Source organism: Camelus bactrianus, chromosome 4, assembly GCF_048773025.1.
Source record: "Camelus bactrianus isolate YW-2024 breed Bactrian camel chromosome 4, ASM4877302v1, whole genome shotgun sequence".
Classification (NCBI taxonomy): domain Eukaryota; kingdom Metazoa; phylum Chordata; class Mammalia; order Artiodactyla; family Camelidae; genus Camelus; species Camelus bactrianus.
Window position 1 is genome coordinate 48,734,260 of NC_133542.1, and position 16,863 is coordinate 48,751,122.

General features: G+C 44.4%; 1 protein-coding gene across 4 annotated transcripts in view; it reads right to left on the minus strand.

The window, feature by feature from the left end:
- GABBR2 (gamma-aminobutyric acid type B receptor subunit 2) overlaps positions 1-16,863 on the minus strand; it is a 353,312-nt gene that overhangs the window by 122,922 nt on the left and 213,527 nt on the right. For all 4 annotated transcript variants that reach the window (XM_074361881.1, XM_074361882.1, XM_010952930.3 and 1 more), the window contains one exon: positions 7,959-8,195. In XM_074361881.1, coding sequence (XP_074217982.1) covers positions 7,959-8,195 — 237 coding nt within the window. The remainder of the gene's footprint in view (positions 1-7,958; positions 8,196-16,863) is intronic.

Sequence of the window (16,863 nt, forward strand, 5' to 3'; positions counted from 1 at the left end):
CTCATTAATTGATAGCTATTATTAGAATTAAGTTAATAAATGTAAGTGCATTGAGAAACGAAGGAGGGGGAGACTGTAAATGTACTCTGTGCACAGGGCTAGTCACATCGATGACTATTATCGTTTTTTATTACTCGCAGTTACCTTTAGGAAATGCTCCTTACGGTCTGAAGTCACAGAGGGCCCATGAGCAAATCCCTCTCCCCCTCAGGCCCAGGGAATTGAGCCCCAGAGAGATGCTAATGGGAGAGAATAGGGAGGGGTTAGGGTGCCGCAGGAAGGAGGAGCAAGAGCCTCAATCCCCATCCTAACACACACACATATCGGGGAGATTCCCACAACCTGTGTGAAACAGTGATGCCAGCTATTACAGCAATAATCTGGAAATTGAGATCAGCAGATTCAAGAACTATGGACCCTGTTAATACTTCTGTTGTCAGTTCTGATTATGGGGTAGAAAAAGTCTTTTCAGTTTATAGAAGTCTGGAAGGAGGCAGAGTAGGAGAGAGGGACTGAATTTCTTGATCATGTGTGGATTCAATCCCACAAAGTTAACTCAAGGTTCCACCTTCTGAGTTTCTACCAGGTGTAACGTGCCAGGTGAACTACTCTGGGGACCAGAGGGATGAAGACCTGTGGTCCCCGCAAATCTGGGAGCTACTGACTCACTGGAGGAGACAAATATGGCTCTCGCACAGGCTGAATGCAAGAGGCAGGGGTAGGAGCAGAGGGCAGCAGAGTATAAGGGAGATGAGTCTGAAACCCTCTACCTGGTGTCGGGAAGGTGATGGATGTGATTAGGTTGGTGCTAAACCTAATGTAGAGATAACAGTTAGCTTACAGTGAAAGTCTCTCTTGAAAATGTTTAAATTTTCCATAATGACACGCAGATGTCCCCCAGAAGCAGAGCCTAGGACAGGAAATCGTGTGCAGGTGATTTATTACAGACACGTTCTCAAGAGAAACCTGTAAGGGACAGACGAAGAGGGAAGAGGCCAAACTCAGATGTGTCTTCAGAGCAAGCCTTAGCCTAATCCCGCGGGGAGCTCCAGAGGTGAATCCCACAGGTGTTTGACTACCACTCCAGCCAGTCATCATTGCTGCAGTTCGCTGGGTGGGATGTGAGTCCCAGGCACCTCCCCGTTGGGAGGCTCCAATTGCCCAAGGGGTGGGCTGTTAGCAGGAGAACCTGCACAGCTGGATGTGCTCAGAGGATGGGCAAACCTCACCAAACCCCTAAAAGGGATCCCAGGAGATCTGGCTGGGGCACCAACAGAATCTGCTGTGGTTAGTTTCTGTGTATGATGCTGAGTGGTAATTCTTAGGGCCATGGGATTTTGAGTGGCATGGAGCCAGACTAAAGGGAGGAACACTGGGAGGTCTGTGGGCAGATGCTTTCCACCTTTAAGGTAACTATCAAATCCCCAGAGTGAATGGTAGCAGGGAGAGAACTCGAAAGTGTTCCTGTATCTTTAATACAAGTTAATAGATTTGTTTATTGTTGAGAAAATTAAATGAGATAATATATGTGAAACAGACTGGCACTTAGGTATAGAATGATTGTTGGATGTAAGTCTGAATATTGATTAGATCCACATAAATTGTTTTTTGAAAAGATCACCACCATAATAGCAGTGGTAATAATAACAACAATAATAATTGTAATAGTAATGATGGTGCAGTTATTGGGTGCTAAACACCACTGTTATTTCTCACATAACCCCTATGAAGTAGGTTATATTTCCCTTCATAGATGAGGAAAGTGAGGCACAGAGAGGTAAATAATTTCCCTGAGGTCACACAGCTCTAAGTAGTGAACTAGGCTGTGGCCTCCTTTTGTCTGACTTTTCAAATTTGCATTTCCTGTTACAGTTCCTCACTGCCATGCCCCAGGCAATGGTGTGTTTTGTCGGAGTTTGTGGGTGGGCTCCTTAGCTAGGGAATAAAGGGAGAGAGACTAAGTTCTCAAATCAGCTCCTATGTTAAGTTTTTGTATGATACAATTCCACTGCAACTCCCTGGGTCTGGGATGGAGACAAGCAGGGTGCAGAGGAAGTTCTAGAAGGGTTTGCTGTTGATTATGGCCAATGGCTAAGAAAGACTCATGAAAGGGGGACCTTAGGACAGGAAACCCTGAGTGGTGTCCAGAGCTAGCAGTTGGTCAATGGGATATGCCTTGTTTTCTAGGACATGCAGTAGGCACATCACACTCAGATTGTGGCAGATCTTCTGACAAGTTCTCTAGTGATCGTCTCAAGGATAAAATCGAGAAACAGGCAGAATCCTGAGAGTCCAGGGGATGGAGTCATGACTGATAAAATGACCAGCCCCAAAATGGTTCAAATCCTAAATTGGTAGAATTTTCTCTACTTCTAGATGGAGTTCCTAGTGCTCCATTTCTTGTCTCACTCAAATTCAACCTAAAAAAAAAAATCTACAGGCTAAATGATGACATAAGGCACAAATGGGTGGCTGGTGAGAAGCTTCTGTATTAAAGAATAAAACCAGGACCCCAAAGATCAGACAGGCAGGAGAGATGGGCCAACTTGAACAAGATGCTGTTTAACTCATTCGTGTGTGTGTGTGTGTGTGTGTGTGGTGTAAGTCTCCTCTTTGGATAAAAAAGTCAACTGCATAACTTCAGGGTCACAGTAGGGCCAGGAAACAGTGGGTGTGAAATAAGCGGGGCTTCAGCCAACAGTGCGGTTTCCCTGGACGAGGAGCTGGTTGACTTCCTCTAACCACCTGATTCCAAGTGCCTGGAGTGACTGGAATCCCACCAAACTAGCTTACTCTATGATGTCCTCTTTTCAGATAACATGCTGGCAGGGGGAGGAAGGAGGTAGTATTTGAATCTTGGAGAGAGATTTTTAAAAAATTTTTGCATAAAAACTTGAAGTTTAAGGGACACGCTGGTGAAGGCTGGATTCTTGTTCTCCAGCAACAAATACAAATAAATCAATAAACTCTGCAAATCACCACCTGCTGTCTTCGTCACCTTCTTAGTGAGATCAGTTAGCGACAACGGCCATCAGAGGTGATGTGCCTGGACCTGAGGCTGCCAGCCTCTCCAGACAGATGTTAAATTGAGATGTCCAGACCCGAAGCTGGCTGGAGAGGTTGGGCAGAGGATGAAGAACAGCTCTGTTATTTGGAGGAACTCACGGGTCACCCTCTTTGCAGCTGTGATCGCTTCTACACGAGGTCTGCCAACAGGGAGTGAGGACGTATTCACAGGAAACACTTTAACAAGGACAGGCCCTCTTCTCACAATCAAAGATATTCCCAGAAGCTTCTTTCAGTTTCTCTATGGACAAGAGCTCTTGGAAGCCTCATGCCCCGACCCAGACCTGGGGTACATATCCTGGTAACTTTCTGGAGCAATTATTACACACATTACATTTTCATGACAGGACGTAACAAGATTCTCCTTTTCAGCCTCTGTTACAGGCACCACAAAGTTAACGTGAAACATTTACTAACGGGGGAATACTGCTGGTCAGAGCCATCAGATCTTAGTCTGGCATATCCAAAGGATATATCCACTTTGAGGGCTGGTAAGTCATCCTTGTTTTAAGAAACTGATCACTCTCAGGAAAATTTAAGCTTTGATTTCCATCTGGATACTTAGCACATGTCCGTAAGCAGGCTTGGAAGGGTTATAGGTATAAGCTTGTCAATGAATTAACAACAATTCTGCCTCTTTGGTAGAAAGGCCTCCTTGGAGGAGTCTGTTAAGCCACAGTATACAGCCCTGAGTGCTGGGGAGGGGGCAGCTGGCATTGTACCCTTGCTCCACGGGCATGGCCCAGGGAGAACCCGCAGACGGGCACCTTGAAGTTACCCACATATAGAGTTCTGCTGAGGAACTGAGGGAAAATCAAGGACAGCTCCCTCGTCTTTACTCCCATAAGTAGAATGGAGCCCTCCCTCCAAGGGCCTTGAGCTGACCCTGGACAGTGCCCAGCAACTGTTCATCTAGTGTCTCCCTACTGGGCAGGGAGCTCTTGAGGGTCAGACCCCGTTATTCCTCTCTACGCTCCCAGCTCCCAGCACAGGGTCTGCTAAGGAGTGAATGGATGGAGCAACAAACACATCTCTGCCAGATTTAAATTCAAAAAGAGTGTGTGTGTGTGTGTATGTGTGTCTGCATGTGTGTGCACATGTGCACATCTGACAGAGCTCCACTGGGACTCTTGTTAATAGTGGGAATTTTTTAGCCCTGCTGCAAAGCCACCAAATCAGGAGTTCTGGGGTGGGGCCGGGAAATCTGAATTTTTAATGAACCTCCCTGGGAGATTCTCATACATATAGAAGTTTAGGAATTCTTGCCCGAGATGAACCCTGCTGAGCTGGGATTCTCAGAATGCCCTGGGCTTTGGGGACCTAAACAGACAATTCTAACCTGAGTTTCTGGTGACATGTTTGGCAGAAGAAGGGTTTCCAGGTGAGAAAGCACTCTGAGATTTGCAGACCAGAGAGAAGTAATGACAGGGCCCCACATCAGAACCGTGCACTCAGGGAATCAGAGGTGGCAGGACCCTCAGGCCATTGGTGTGCAGGGAAAATACAGATCCTGTTTCCCAGTGTTCTCTGAGGAGGGTTGCCGGCAGGAGAGGTCCTGAGAAAAGGAAACAGAGCTGGTCTCCAAGCTAAGCCAGATATCTAATCTGGGATGCCTGGAAGAAACCTCTTCTTCACACACCAACGGGTGGCCACAGGTCAAGCTCCCAGGCAAGAGTACATACTGAATCAATTGAAATTGAGTCACAGATATAATTAATTTAATGTGTTCAAACGATTTCCCATATAGTAAACACATTGAATGAGGGTGACCCAGAATAAACTGTCTGCTTGAGAGTGGAAAAATGGATACGGGGTGTGCTGTATAATGAAAACCCTTCAGCAAATAGAAAATGCTTCAATTTATTTCTACCTCCTGTTCCTTTCCTTTCTAACTCTTTATTTATGGCTGAACTTGGCCTTCTGTGGTCTCCTTGGACCACAGGGACACTTTTTATTTTGTCAGAAGATGGTCTTTTCCCCCTGATCAGAACACAATTTTAATGAAACCTGCTTACAGCCTGGTGACAAGCACATGTTAACATGTGAAGAAGGGGATAAGGAGGAAGGGGTAAAAAGTGAAGAACTGTTTCACTATTGCAATTTCTTTCTCAACTAATGGAGGACTTGCCCAAAGAGGAGGGAGACAGCACGTAGTGTGGTGGGGGCAAGGCAATCTGAGCAACTGTTCTGGCTAAATCGAACCTTCTTTGCATGTGATTTTGAAACTCCCCACCCATATCTCGGATACTCAACACGAGGCAGCTGAATTTGAGGATCTCTAAGACTGCTTTCAGTTCTGACATTCGCTGAATTATGAGACACAAACCAGAGCAGGCATAAATATGTGTCAAGGAATTTCCCATTAAAAAGAAACTCATCTCCAAGCTGTATGAAGCATTTCAGGCAGCCTCATCTAATTGCTCATCAAGTAGGGATTATGTATTATTTGGCTTTGGTGAGAGGGAGCCCTTAGGAGTAGTTATAAATGCTCTCCAACTAAGATACATCAGGCATCTAGACAAAATGCCAAGTTCTAGGATTAGGAGAGGCTTCCTAGATTCTGTAGCTCTCTATCCAGCCGTTTCAATTTGGGATACTAGGAATTCACTCTATTCAGTAAGAAAAAAAGCATGAAAAGAGGACCCGAAAAAGTGTACCCACATGTTGAGACAGCTTTGCTGCAATGCTACAGGTGGGACCCCAAGCAAATCCCAAGCCCCTCTAAGGCTCAGCCTATGAGTTTGCACCACAAACAGAAAGCACTTCCGAAGTATTTGGTGCCCTTGGAGCCCTTCTGAGGTGGGGGGGTCTCGGGGATGCGGGCAGACTGGGGAGGGGGCCGATCGCAGGGCTTTGGGCTCCTCCTCTATTCACCTGAGAGACCCCTCTTTAATCTGTATTATGTACCAGGCACCACGTAAAATTTTATAACAAAAGGTTCTGAGGATAAGAAGATAATTTTGAAACCACCGGGCTGAGAAAAACCGTTAGATTTCCAGTCTGGGTCTCAGCTGTGCTATGAACACGGCCTTTCCTGGTAACCATATAGAGCCTTTACTTCTGAGCTGTGGGAGCAGATGCCCAGGCCTCAGGTCAAAAGTGGCTCTACTCAAGAATTTGGAAACCTCCTTCTTTTTAGCAAATCTCCATACTGCCCACTGCCCAGAGCAGTGGTTCTCAAACTCTAGCCTCCATTAGAATCACCTGGAGGGTCTGTTAAACCACAGATAGCTGGGCCCCAACCCTGGAGATTCTGATCCAGTGGGCCTGGGGACAGGCTGCATAATTTGCATTTCTAACTGGATCCCAGGGGATGTGGCTGCTGCTGGCTGAGGTGCACTTGGAGAATCTTGGCCTGTGAGATGAAGGCCAGCATCCTTAGCTTGCGTCTACAGAACTGGGCTCCAATTTACCTGATCAGCCTCATCATCCTCCCCTTCAATATTCCAGACAAAGTAATTGTCCCTGCTGCATCCCTCCCCTGCTCACCATGCTCCTGGCTGGACCTCCAGCTCACTCTGCATGTCTAAGGCACAGCTCAAATGCTGCCGCTTCGAAAAAGCTTTCCCTGACTTTTTCATCAAAGGTCACAGAAACCCCTCTGGGCTCACACAGTCTCCCCCATGGTGCTGAGCACTTTTAACCTCTTATTGTCATTTGAGTCCAGGTTTCACCCTTGCACCTGGACCATGGGCTCCAGGATGGGGAGCCCATCTTACTCACTTTGGCATTCACATCATGGTCTACAGTCAGCACCTACCTGCACAAGCCCTGGCCTATGAAAGCAGCAATTCAAGCCTGAGAGCGCACACAAAGGAACATGAACGTTTAACGAATATACCAGTCAGCTCATCTTATCTACTCCTAAGACAGACTGATTCTCTAAATGACTCTTTAAATTAGAACAAAGGACAGCACTTCAGCCACTTCAACCTATTTAGGCAAATTGTCCTTATTTTCTGGGAGCAGAGTTAATGACAAATAAATCATCATGAGACGTAAGTAACTATCACTGATGTCCACTACCAGAGGCAGTATGATGCAGCAATTAAAAAGCTAGACCCAGATTTGAATCCCAGCTCTGCCTCTGATTAGCCCTGGTATTTAAATGCTCTGAGCTCCAGACTCCTCACCTTTAACAAGGATAACAGCACCTACTTCCCATGTGTGGCATACGGATGCAGTGAGACCATTACCACAATAACAACCACTAGCATCTACTGAGTGCCTAGCACTGGGCATACACCATTGAACCTAATCTACATTAAGTGCCCAGCACATGTCTAGCACATAATAAGCATCCAGGAAATAGTAGTGATTCTCATTATTGCTAATTTTCCCAATTTCCATGCAAGACGTTATCCCCATTTCCCAGCTGAGAATCTTGAAGCTCAGAGCCAGTAGCTTGCTCAACAGATACTAGCAGTTTCACTTTGTAACAGCGGATCTTTATAACCACTGTGAGAGGGAGGTATTCCCATTTGAGGAATGAAAACTCTAGCTTGAAGATGGTAACTTGAATATGAAGGCCCAGGATTTGAACTTGATTTTGGGTGTAGAGCTGGCCCACCTTACCCCACCCCACTCCATCACCTGGTGGATTCTACCTGCTTTGTGTGCAGTCAACTCACTATGGCCTTTCTAACCCTAACCTAATTTAATCTAATAGATTGTAATATAATAGAATCTATGAGGGAAGTTACAGAGAAGCAGTTTCCCAGCGTGTCGGGGAGCACCACCGTACCCGCCCGGTTCAGCAGTCCCGCAGCCGTACAGCCCACAGGACGTTATCTCAATGATAGAGAAAATGCACCGTATACCAGACAGCCTCCTTGCCTTGTACATCTCGCAGGGGCACTAAGAAAAGCAAAGCCCGAGGGCCTGGGACTGACCGTGACCCCAAAGAAGTTGGTCTCATTCATGGCGTTGAGGATGATCCTGCCCAGCGTGTGGTCCGTGTAGTTGAAGTCCTGGATCCGCTGGTGCCGATTGCTGGCGTGCAGCGTCTCCATGGCCCTCTGCAGCGTCTTGGCGATGACCCAGATGCCGTCGTAGGCATACCCGTGGAACTTGCTGGGCCCCACACCTGACCGCTTGCTGTTGTACTCCCTCTCATACTGCTGTGGCGTCTGGAAAACAAGGAGGCCACATGAGACTTGTGACACCAAGTTACAAACCCCGCTGGGTTACCAGGCAGCTGACACTCTCCTGTGCTCACTGTGAGCCAGGCACCGTGCTTGGCTCTGAATGTGCATGATCTCATCTAATCACAACAACCTTGTGTGGTGGTACTGTTATTGTCCCGGTTTACAGATGAGAGAACTGACTCAGGAAAGTCAACTTGCTTCGGGCCAAGTGAGTGGCAGGGCTGATATCCTAATCCTGGCCGTCTGCATGGCTGGGGTGAAGGAATAATGCACCCTAATCAGGCCTCCTCCTGACATTTGGGGGTCTGGAGCTAGAGGCCCATGTACCACATGTCTAAATATTAAGTTACAGGGAAGCAAACAAACTGTTCAACAAAATATTTTCTATCTTTCCACCATAACGGGTTAAAGGAAGGTAAATATACCTTCCCAATGATCTGGAAGGCCAAGTTTGCATTCAGAAGTCTGGGGGTCCTCAGAGTTTCAATCTGGACACAGCAGCACCGGGGTAGCTGGCCTTGCTGGGTGGCCCACCCACCCCTTCCCTTCCCACCCCACTCCATCCCACAGATCAGCCAAGCTCAGTCCATACCTCCTCCCCCTTCCAGCATCAGCAGCCATTTGACCATCCCAAAGGCTCAGTCCTCCCTAAAGAGGCTCCTCAGGAAGTGGCTCCAGCCATGTGGGCTGGGAATTCAGCGCCTAGGAGGTGGAGGGAATGGGGGGTCCAGGTGGTCATGGCCCTGTGGCTTTATGGATTCTGAACCCCTTGGGGCCTGAGTGAGGTCCTCTTAGAGCATGGGGCCCAGGGCAGGGCCCAGTTGCCCAGGTGTAAAGGCCATTCTGACCTCTACATTGTGCCCTTCCCTTTTATCTTCCATAATATTATAGCATAACTCAGCATTGGAAAAAAATTTTTTTTTCTTCTATTGAGCTGAATTTCATAAAAGAATTTCATTGGTAATATTAACATTCTGATTGAGGCCACAAAGTAATGAAACTGCTTTTTTACTCCAGTCCCTGAGGCTTATACATCCAAATGAATGCCACTCCAGGGGAACCCATTACCCTCAGCCCTTCTGTGGGCCTTTTCTCAAATCACTTCTGAACTCCTCTGCTAGAAATGTCATCAGAGCCCACGGCTAAGTCTTTGGAAAAACCCTCCTTGGGGACAAAGCACACATAGAAACTATCAACTCATTGCCAGTTTATACCAGGAAAGGCCCTTAGAGACCGCCACATATGCCCCCTCAACCTGCAGCTGGAGACACAGAGAGATCTAGAGACTTGCCCAAGGTCACACAGCTTGTGTGTGCATGTATATAGCTAGGCTGGTCCCATTCCATCTTTGCTGCTTCTCTCTCATTTGACCTTTGAGGGCATAATTGCCTTTTGAAACCCACCCCAAGTTGTTAGGGGCCATGCTGAGTGCCCAAGGAGGGTGGTGAAGCCGAGCTGTTGAAGGCTGGGTCATCCTGTGACTGGAGCTCGAGTCTCTTGCCCTTGACTCAGGTTGTTAGCAGAGCCAAGGTACAGCCGAGTCCCTCGAACTGTGGACCCCAGGGATTCTGCCTGACCAAATGTGAATGGTGTCCTAGCAACGAATCCACCACCTCCTTTATCATTTCGGCTCCTATTGGATGTGTTAGGTTTTATCCATCTATGATTTCCTTCAGAAATTCATCATGTCCAGCCATCACTATTCTGTTCATCACTCAAATTACACAGCAGAAGCTCTTCAATTCCAAGGGTTCTTCAAGGAGACAGCACTGTCTGTAGCCCAGCCCCACTCCCCAAGCCCCTTCTCACAAGTAATTGCCACCCACCCGCCGGCTCTCCCAATCATCCTTTGCAGTCTCACTCCTCCTGGGGAGCATGAAATGGTCCATTATGAGGCTTCTCTTCCTTAAACCTTTTGGGTCCTTTGATCACGTCGTTTGTCTGCACCTCAGGGCTGTGGCATTAGATACTTACTCTGCCAGAAAGCTTCTTCCCCAGCTCTTTGTGTGATGTTCTTGGCACCCAAATATCAACACTTGTCATTTCTCAGGGCGGGCTTCCCTGAGCCGCCCTTTCCAAAGCCCCCTCCCCCCAGGCATTCTCTATCTGCTGGTTTTACCTTCTTTATTGCTCTTTTCACTTCCTGCAATTTACCTAACCGAAGAATTAAGCTCCATGAGGTTAGGTATGTTATCTGTCTTGATCACAGAACCCAGAACAATACCTACAGAGATACTTTCTAAGCCTCAATTTCTCCCTCTGACAAGCGAGGAGGTTGGACCAGGTGATAGAGAAGTTTCCTCTTGGTGACTGAGGCAGGGGCCTGGCACAGTGGTAAGAATGCAGGGTTTGGAAGCAAGATGACATGCCCTGGATCCAGCCCCAGCTCCATGGTTTGCTAACTGTGACCTGGGGCAGGGTCCTATCTCCTTCAGGTCCCCGCATCCTCCCTTGCTTGGTGGCCGTGAGGGTTCAGTGAGATGAAGTATGTGCAGCGCCAGTCCCACGTCCAGGACATGGTAGGTCCCCCACAAATGCTAGCCATGGCTATTAATAGTACAGGTGGTTGGTTACCTGGCCACCTGGCACGGCTGCTCACCCAGGATGTCCTGAAGACCCCAGACTGCACCGAGACTGGTACTGACAACAGTCAACAGCCCTCCCATGAACATCCTACCTTTACTTCCTCAGCTAATTTCCAATTATTGGACATTTAGGCTGTTTCTAATTTTTCCCAATTACAGGCCTCCAAAAAAGCACCCCTGTATCTAAATTTTCTGAACACACACTGATAAGTATGTTTTCAGAAGAAATTCCCAGATGTGTAATTGCTGAGGAATTGCTGAAGGTATAAGAAACTTAAATGTTATTCACACATATATAGGGCCAAATTATTCTCCCCAAATATGAAAAGCTAAAATCCCATTGTGAAAAAAATAAATAAACAAAATAAAATCCCATTGTGTATGAAAGTATCCATTTCCCTGCATCCTGGAGCACAATAGGTATCTCAATTTTTAAGATCATTGTCAGTTTCTTAGGTTAAGAAAAAAAAGTGTATCTCCTCTCATTTTAATTTGCATTTCTCTGATTAATGATTAAGAAGGAGCTCCTTTCAAATACTGATGGGCAACTTTCACTTCTGAGGTGTGTTTCCTCTTTATATCAGATTGCTATGGTAAGAGTCACAATTTTCAGTGTTTTATTTCAAAGTATCCATGTTATTTTTCCATCTTTCACTATTTGGCTATATTTTTCTTGATTTTAAAATGCAACTGGGGGCAATTTCATCTTATTAATTCAGCTATTGGCTATATTTCTCTAATTAATTGCTTAAGCATAAAAGGAAGGAGGCCCCTTTGACCTCTTTCCTGGATCTTGCTGCCGTGAGGCTTTCTCTGATGCACGCAAAGGCATCTGAGGGCTGGTGGTATCTCTTTGAGTCCTGCTTGTTCAACCTAATGTTTACATTCAGATGACGTCTCCAGACCTCTTTCCCATCCGGGACAAGCCACTGGGGGCATCCTTCAAGGATTCTGTGACCCTCTTAAAGTGGGGTGGGGGGTTCAGACCTGAGCAAACAGACACAGTATGGTCTCACCAGGAGATCAATGAGTGTGATTTTTAAACTTCTTTGATATAGTTTATTGGCAATATTTTTTCGTGTGGACAGTAGTGGGATCAAGATCAGGCTGTTTATTCGGTTTGACATTGGAGCCAACACAAGCCCCTATATATTTTTTCATATGTACCACCTTAAATCCCTATCTTTTCTATTTCACAGAACTGTTCTTCATCCAAGGGAAAGGAGAGTGGAGAACACTGGCAATGTGGCTGTTTATTTCACTTCTATGGGTAGAGTCCTTGGAGTGGGACACCGGTGTAGCTTAGCTCTGAAAGGTGACCTCATGCTCACTGTCTTTGCAAGCATGGAGTCGAAGTCATTGCTAACACACTACAGCCCAGACCATTCATCACTGTTCCCAGGTGAAGCTGGCTCCAGTCTCCCTCAGGCAAAACAATGACAGCAGGAAGAAACACTCTCACAATCGTCTGAGAAAAAGTAATAGTTGTTCTTAAAGCAGGTCTCCAATTATGCAGGGCAGAAGAATTTCTTCCATTGTAAAGCTGACACTGAAAGCTGATTGATTACTCATTCTCTGAGGTCAGGTTTATCATGAGATGCTAAAAGTTTCTGAGAACATAACTTTATATAGAGAGTCCCAATTACTGACAGGTTGTGCTCCACATATTTCTGAAAGACAGTTAGTTGTTGGAACCTAGAACATATTTTCCCACAGAAACTATGTTATAAATAGTGGTGCCGTTCCCAGGCTAGCCCACACAAGCTTGCTACCGCACAGTGTGACTAAACTTTATGGGTCTGTCATTCCCACAGTACTGAGCTGAGTCCTGCTTTCTGGGAGATGGGAGTCTCATGGACAGAAGAGAGGAGGAGGAGGAGACAATCCCTTCCACATCTTCAACTGACATCCCCCAGGGGCAGCAAAACTGGCAGAGTTTCTCTCTAGCATCCCTTGTGGGATGCTAGAAACACAGCCTCATTTGGAAGGTACACTAGGGGATAATCTGATTCCTATACTCCAGTTTGTAGGTCACCTGGGGAGCTTGTTAAAAATGCCAGGTCCCTACGTTTTGTTCAGTATGTCTGTGAGATAACATCTGCATTTTTCAAAAATACACAGATTGGTTACCATTGATTAAGTCCCTCTTACAATCTGATTATAGGACCTCCTTTCTCATTAGCAACTTACAGGTGTTTGTTGAGCCCTTTCTGAGATTCCTCCAGTGTTGGCAGAAGGCAGAACTTTCCACTTAAGGAATGCCTGGTGTCTATGAGACTAGTCTTCCAGATACAGAGTTTACATCTCTCTCCCTGTAACGTGCTACGTCTTCCTGTGGAGTCGCAAAAAACATGTCTGCTCCCTGTAATTCACAGTGGTGCCTCAAAGGGCTGAAGTTAGTGACATGCTTACCCTGTCCCCAACTTGCCACTCTTCACCTTTTAAGCAAAACAGTCTCAATTCAGACTTCTACTCTGACTATGACAAAATAGGTTACATCAGACTAAAGCTCTCATAAAGAACATTCAGGAAAGCAGAATAAAATTTTAAAACAGCATCAGAAAGCTGGATATCTAGAAACCAGGGTATCTAGGACTTGAGGAACCAACATCCTGGAGAGAAAAGAAATGTTCTGAGAAGAGTCCAGCATTCTTAGCTGCTTCCTCATGAGGCATTTGCTGATTTGTAAGTAGGAATGCTAGCTAAAGGAACAGAAAACACTGGATAAGAGTTTTCAGCAGACTCTCAGAGACTGGAATTAAAAACGCTGTAGTTCAGGGTTATCAGGGTGGCAAGGCTTGTAGGGCCAAGGTCTCAGAGGAAAAGGAACCACAGAATACCAGAATGCAGACTGACATTCACATTTGAAATATTTGGTGATAACTAAGCTACATAAAGCAAGAGACTGAGAAGCCCCCCCCCCCCAAATGGTGGCTAAGGGACTAAGATAACAAGCAGATGTGTTAAGAGTCTCATGATATCAGGAAGACAAAAACTGGAATCCAGGGCCAGTAAATACCCCTGGGTTTCAGTTTAGAACACTGAACCACAAACAGGATTAAGGGCAAACCAAACGAGATCAGGCCTTATGAAAACTAAAACCAGGCCTGGAATCATCTCAATTCTTGATTGTATAAGGTGCTCTGCTCCTATGCTAACTGCTTGCTTAAAGAGAAATAAATCTTCTCTGGAGAAAGACAACATCATCTGTAGCCCCTTTAATTTTTCATATCCATTCAATTAGTAAAATTTTCTAGATATACCACATGATAGGACAAAATTTTTTTAAAAAGAAAGAAAAGTAAAGAAAGAAAGAAGTAGGGACGGAGGGGAGGCAGGGAGGAAGGAAGCAAGGAAGACAGGCAATAGAAGCAGACCCACAGATGATCCAAATCTTGTTGTTATTAGACATGGACTTTAACGTAGCAGGTTTGTATGTCCAAGAAAACAGATAAAAGATACAGAATGGCACCAGAGAACTGGAAACTATGAAAGAAAAAAAAGAGTAAAATGAAAATTCTAAACATAAGAAAGACAACAAATGAAATGAAGAACTCAATAGATGGATGAGGCAGCATATTAGACACAGAAGAAAGGTTAGTGAACTGGAAGAAAGGCTAGTAATATTCAGACTGAGGCATAGGGAGGAAAAAAGAATAGAAAATAAGAAATGAACATAAGAGATATATGGAATGTGTTGAAAATGCACATGTATAATTGGTGCCCTGAAATGTGAGGAAAGAGAGAACAGATAGAAGCAATATTTGAGGGATATCATCCTAGAATTTCCTCAAATACACATCAACCCACTGATTCATGAAGTTCTGTAAAGCTCTGTAAACTCCAATCAAGATAAACCCAAAGAAAATCTCACTTTCGCACAGCAGAGTAAAACTGCTGAACACTCAAGCAAAGACAAACATCTTCAAAGCAGCTAGAGAAAAGAAAAGGGTGCATTGCCTTCAAAAGACCGACAATAAGGCTGACTTAATAGAAACAATGGATGCCAGAAGACAATGAAATGACATCTTAAAGTGCTAAAATAACAGACCATCTAGCATTCTACACTTAGTTAATATACCTCTCAGTATTAAAGGTGAAAGAAAGTAAATTTCACACAATCAGAAATTGCGAGAATTTGTCTCCAGCAAACCCATTATAAAAGAAAGATCAATGGGGGTTCCTCAGGCAGAAAGAAAATAATCACAAACAGAACAGAAATGAAGGAATGAAGAGTAATGGAAAGTGTAAATATGTGAGTAGATCTAAATGAAACATGACATCAGGGCCAAGGACACCCAAGGAAGTCTTACAGAAGAAGAACAAAGATATGGGTTAACACTACTAGGCATCAGAACTTATTCTAAAACTTCAATTATTAAGACACTGTGGTATTGGTTAAAGGATAGGCAAATAGACCAATGGAAGAGAACAGAAAGTTAAGAAACAGATCTACACACTATATAAACTCATTTAATTTACAGCAGGAAGATAGAGAGGATTCTCAGTAAGTGATTCTGAATCATTGTTTATCCATATGAAAATATTAATCTTGATCTTACCTCAGACCTCATATAAAATCAATTTCACATGAATTCTATACCTAAATGTGAAAGGTAAAACAAGTTTCTAAAAGACAAGCTAGAAAAATATCTTTATGAGCATGGGTGGGCAAAGATGCTTAAGCAGGACATAAAAAACATAAGTAATACATGTAACTGTCTAAGAATACATATCCAGAATACAAAAAGAACTTCCACAAATCAATAAGAAACAGGCAGAGAATTCAAGTGGAAAAATGGGCAAAAGACTTGAATAGGCAATTTATAAAAGAGGGTATCAAAATGGGTAATAACGGTATGAAAGATTCACAACTTTATTAGGCATCAAGGAAATGTAAATTAAAACAAAAATGGGACACCACTACACACCCACTAGAATGGCTAAAATTAAAAAGCTAACAATGCCAAATGTCGGTGAGCATGTGAACCAACTGGAACTCTCAATCACTGCTGGTGGGTGTGTAAATTGGTACAACCACTTTAGAAATCTGTTTGGCAGTGTCTACCAAAGCTGAACATATGCATTCCCTATGACTCAGAAATTCCACCCCTAAGTATGCACCCAAGAGTAATGTGCACATATAGTCGCCAAAATACATTAAATATCTAGAAATAAATCAAATAGAATATGTGCAAGAATTCCACATGGAAAATTACAAAACATTTCTGAGAGAAACTGAATAGACTGGAAGACTCTATATTATTATCAGTTTTTCCTAAATCAATCTATAGATTCAGTAAAGTCCCAACAACAAAGGAGAGCAGATTTGTGTGTAAAAACTGACTCACTACTCCTTTCTCCCACCTCTGAGGCTGCTGTATTGATGAAGGAAGAAAATGACAATTTGTCAAGCGCCTATTGTGTGCTTGGCAGTACTTGGCAAGATATTTTCCTCTATATTACCTCATCTAATGCTTCTAAATCTGTAAAAGAGATATAATCTTCCTAGTATAATGAGAAACAATCTCAAAAAGGTCAACTGACTTGCCCTATGTCTTTGTATCACTATTGATTAGGTTCAGCCACATAACTAAGAGACAAATTATCAGTAACTTAAATGAGATAGTTTCTATCTCATGTTAAAGAGTCTATATGTAGGCAATGCAGGGTTGCTATGGTAGCTCCACAGTGTAACCAGGGACTCAGGCTCCTATCTTTATGCTCTGCCTCCCTAGAACGAAATTTCCTTCTCAAGGTCACATGTTGATCCCAAGATGGCTGCTGTAATTCCAGCCATCCCATCCATATTCTAGTCAAACAAAGGAGAAGGAAAAAGAAGGGCAAGTTCTCCCCTTAAGGAACATTTTATAAGTCTTATATAATACTTCTACTTACATCTCTTGGCTGGATTTAGAATCCTGGCAGTATCTAGCTACACGGGAGGCTGGGAAATGTACATTTTTCAGCTGGGTGGCAACACACCCAGATAAAAGCCAGAGTTATGTTACTGAGGAGGAAGGAGGTTTATGGATGTCGGTATGGACAACTATCTTCTAGAGTCA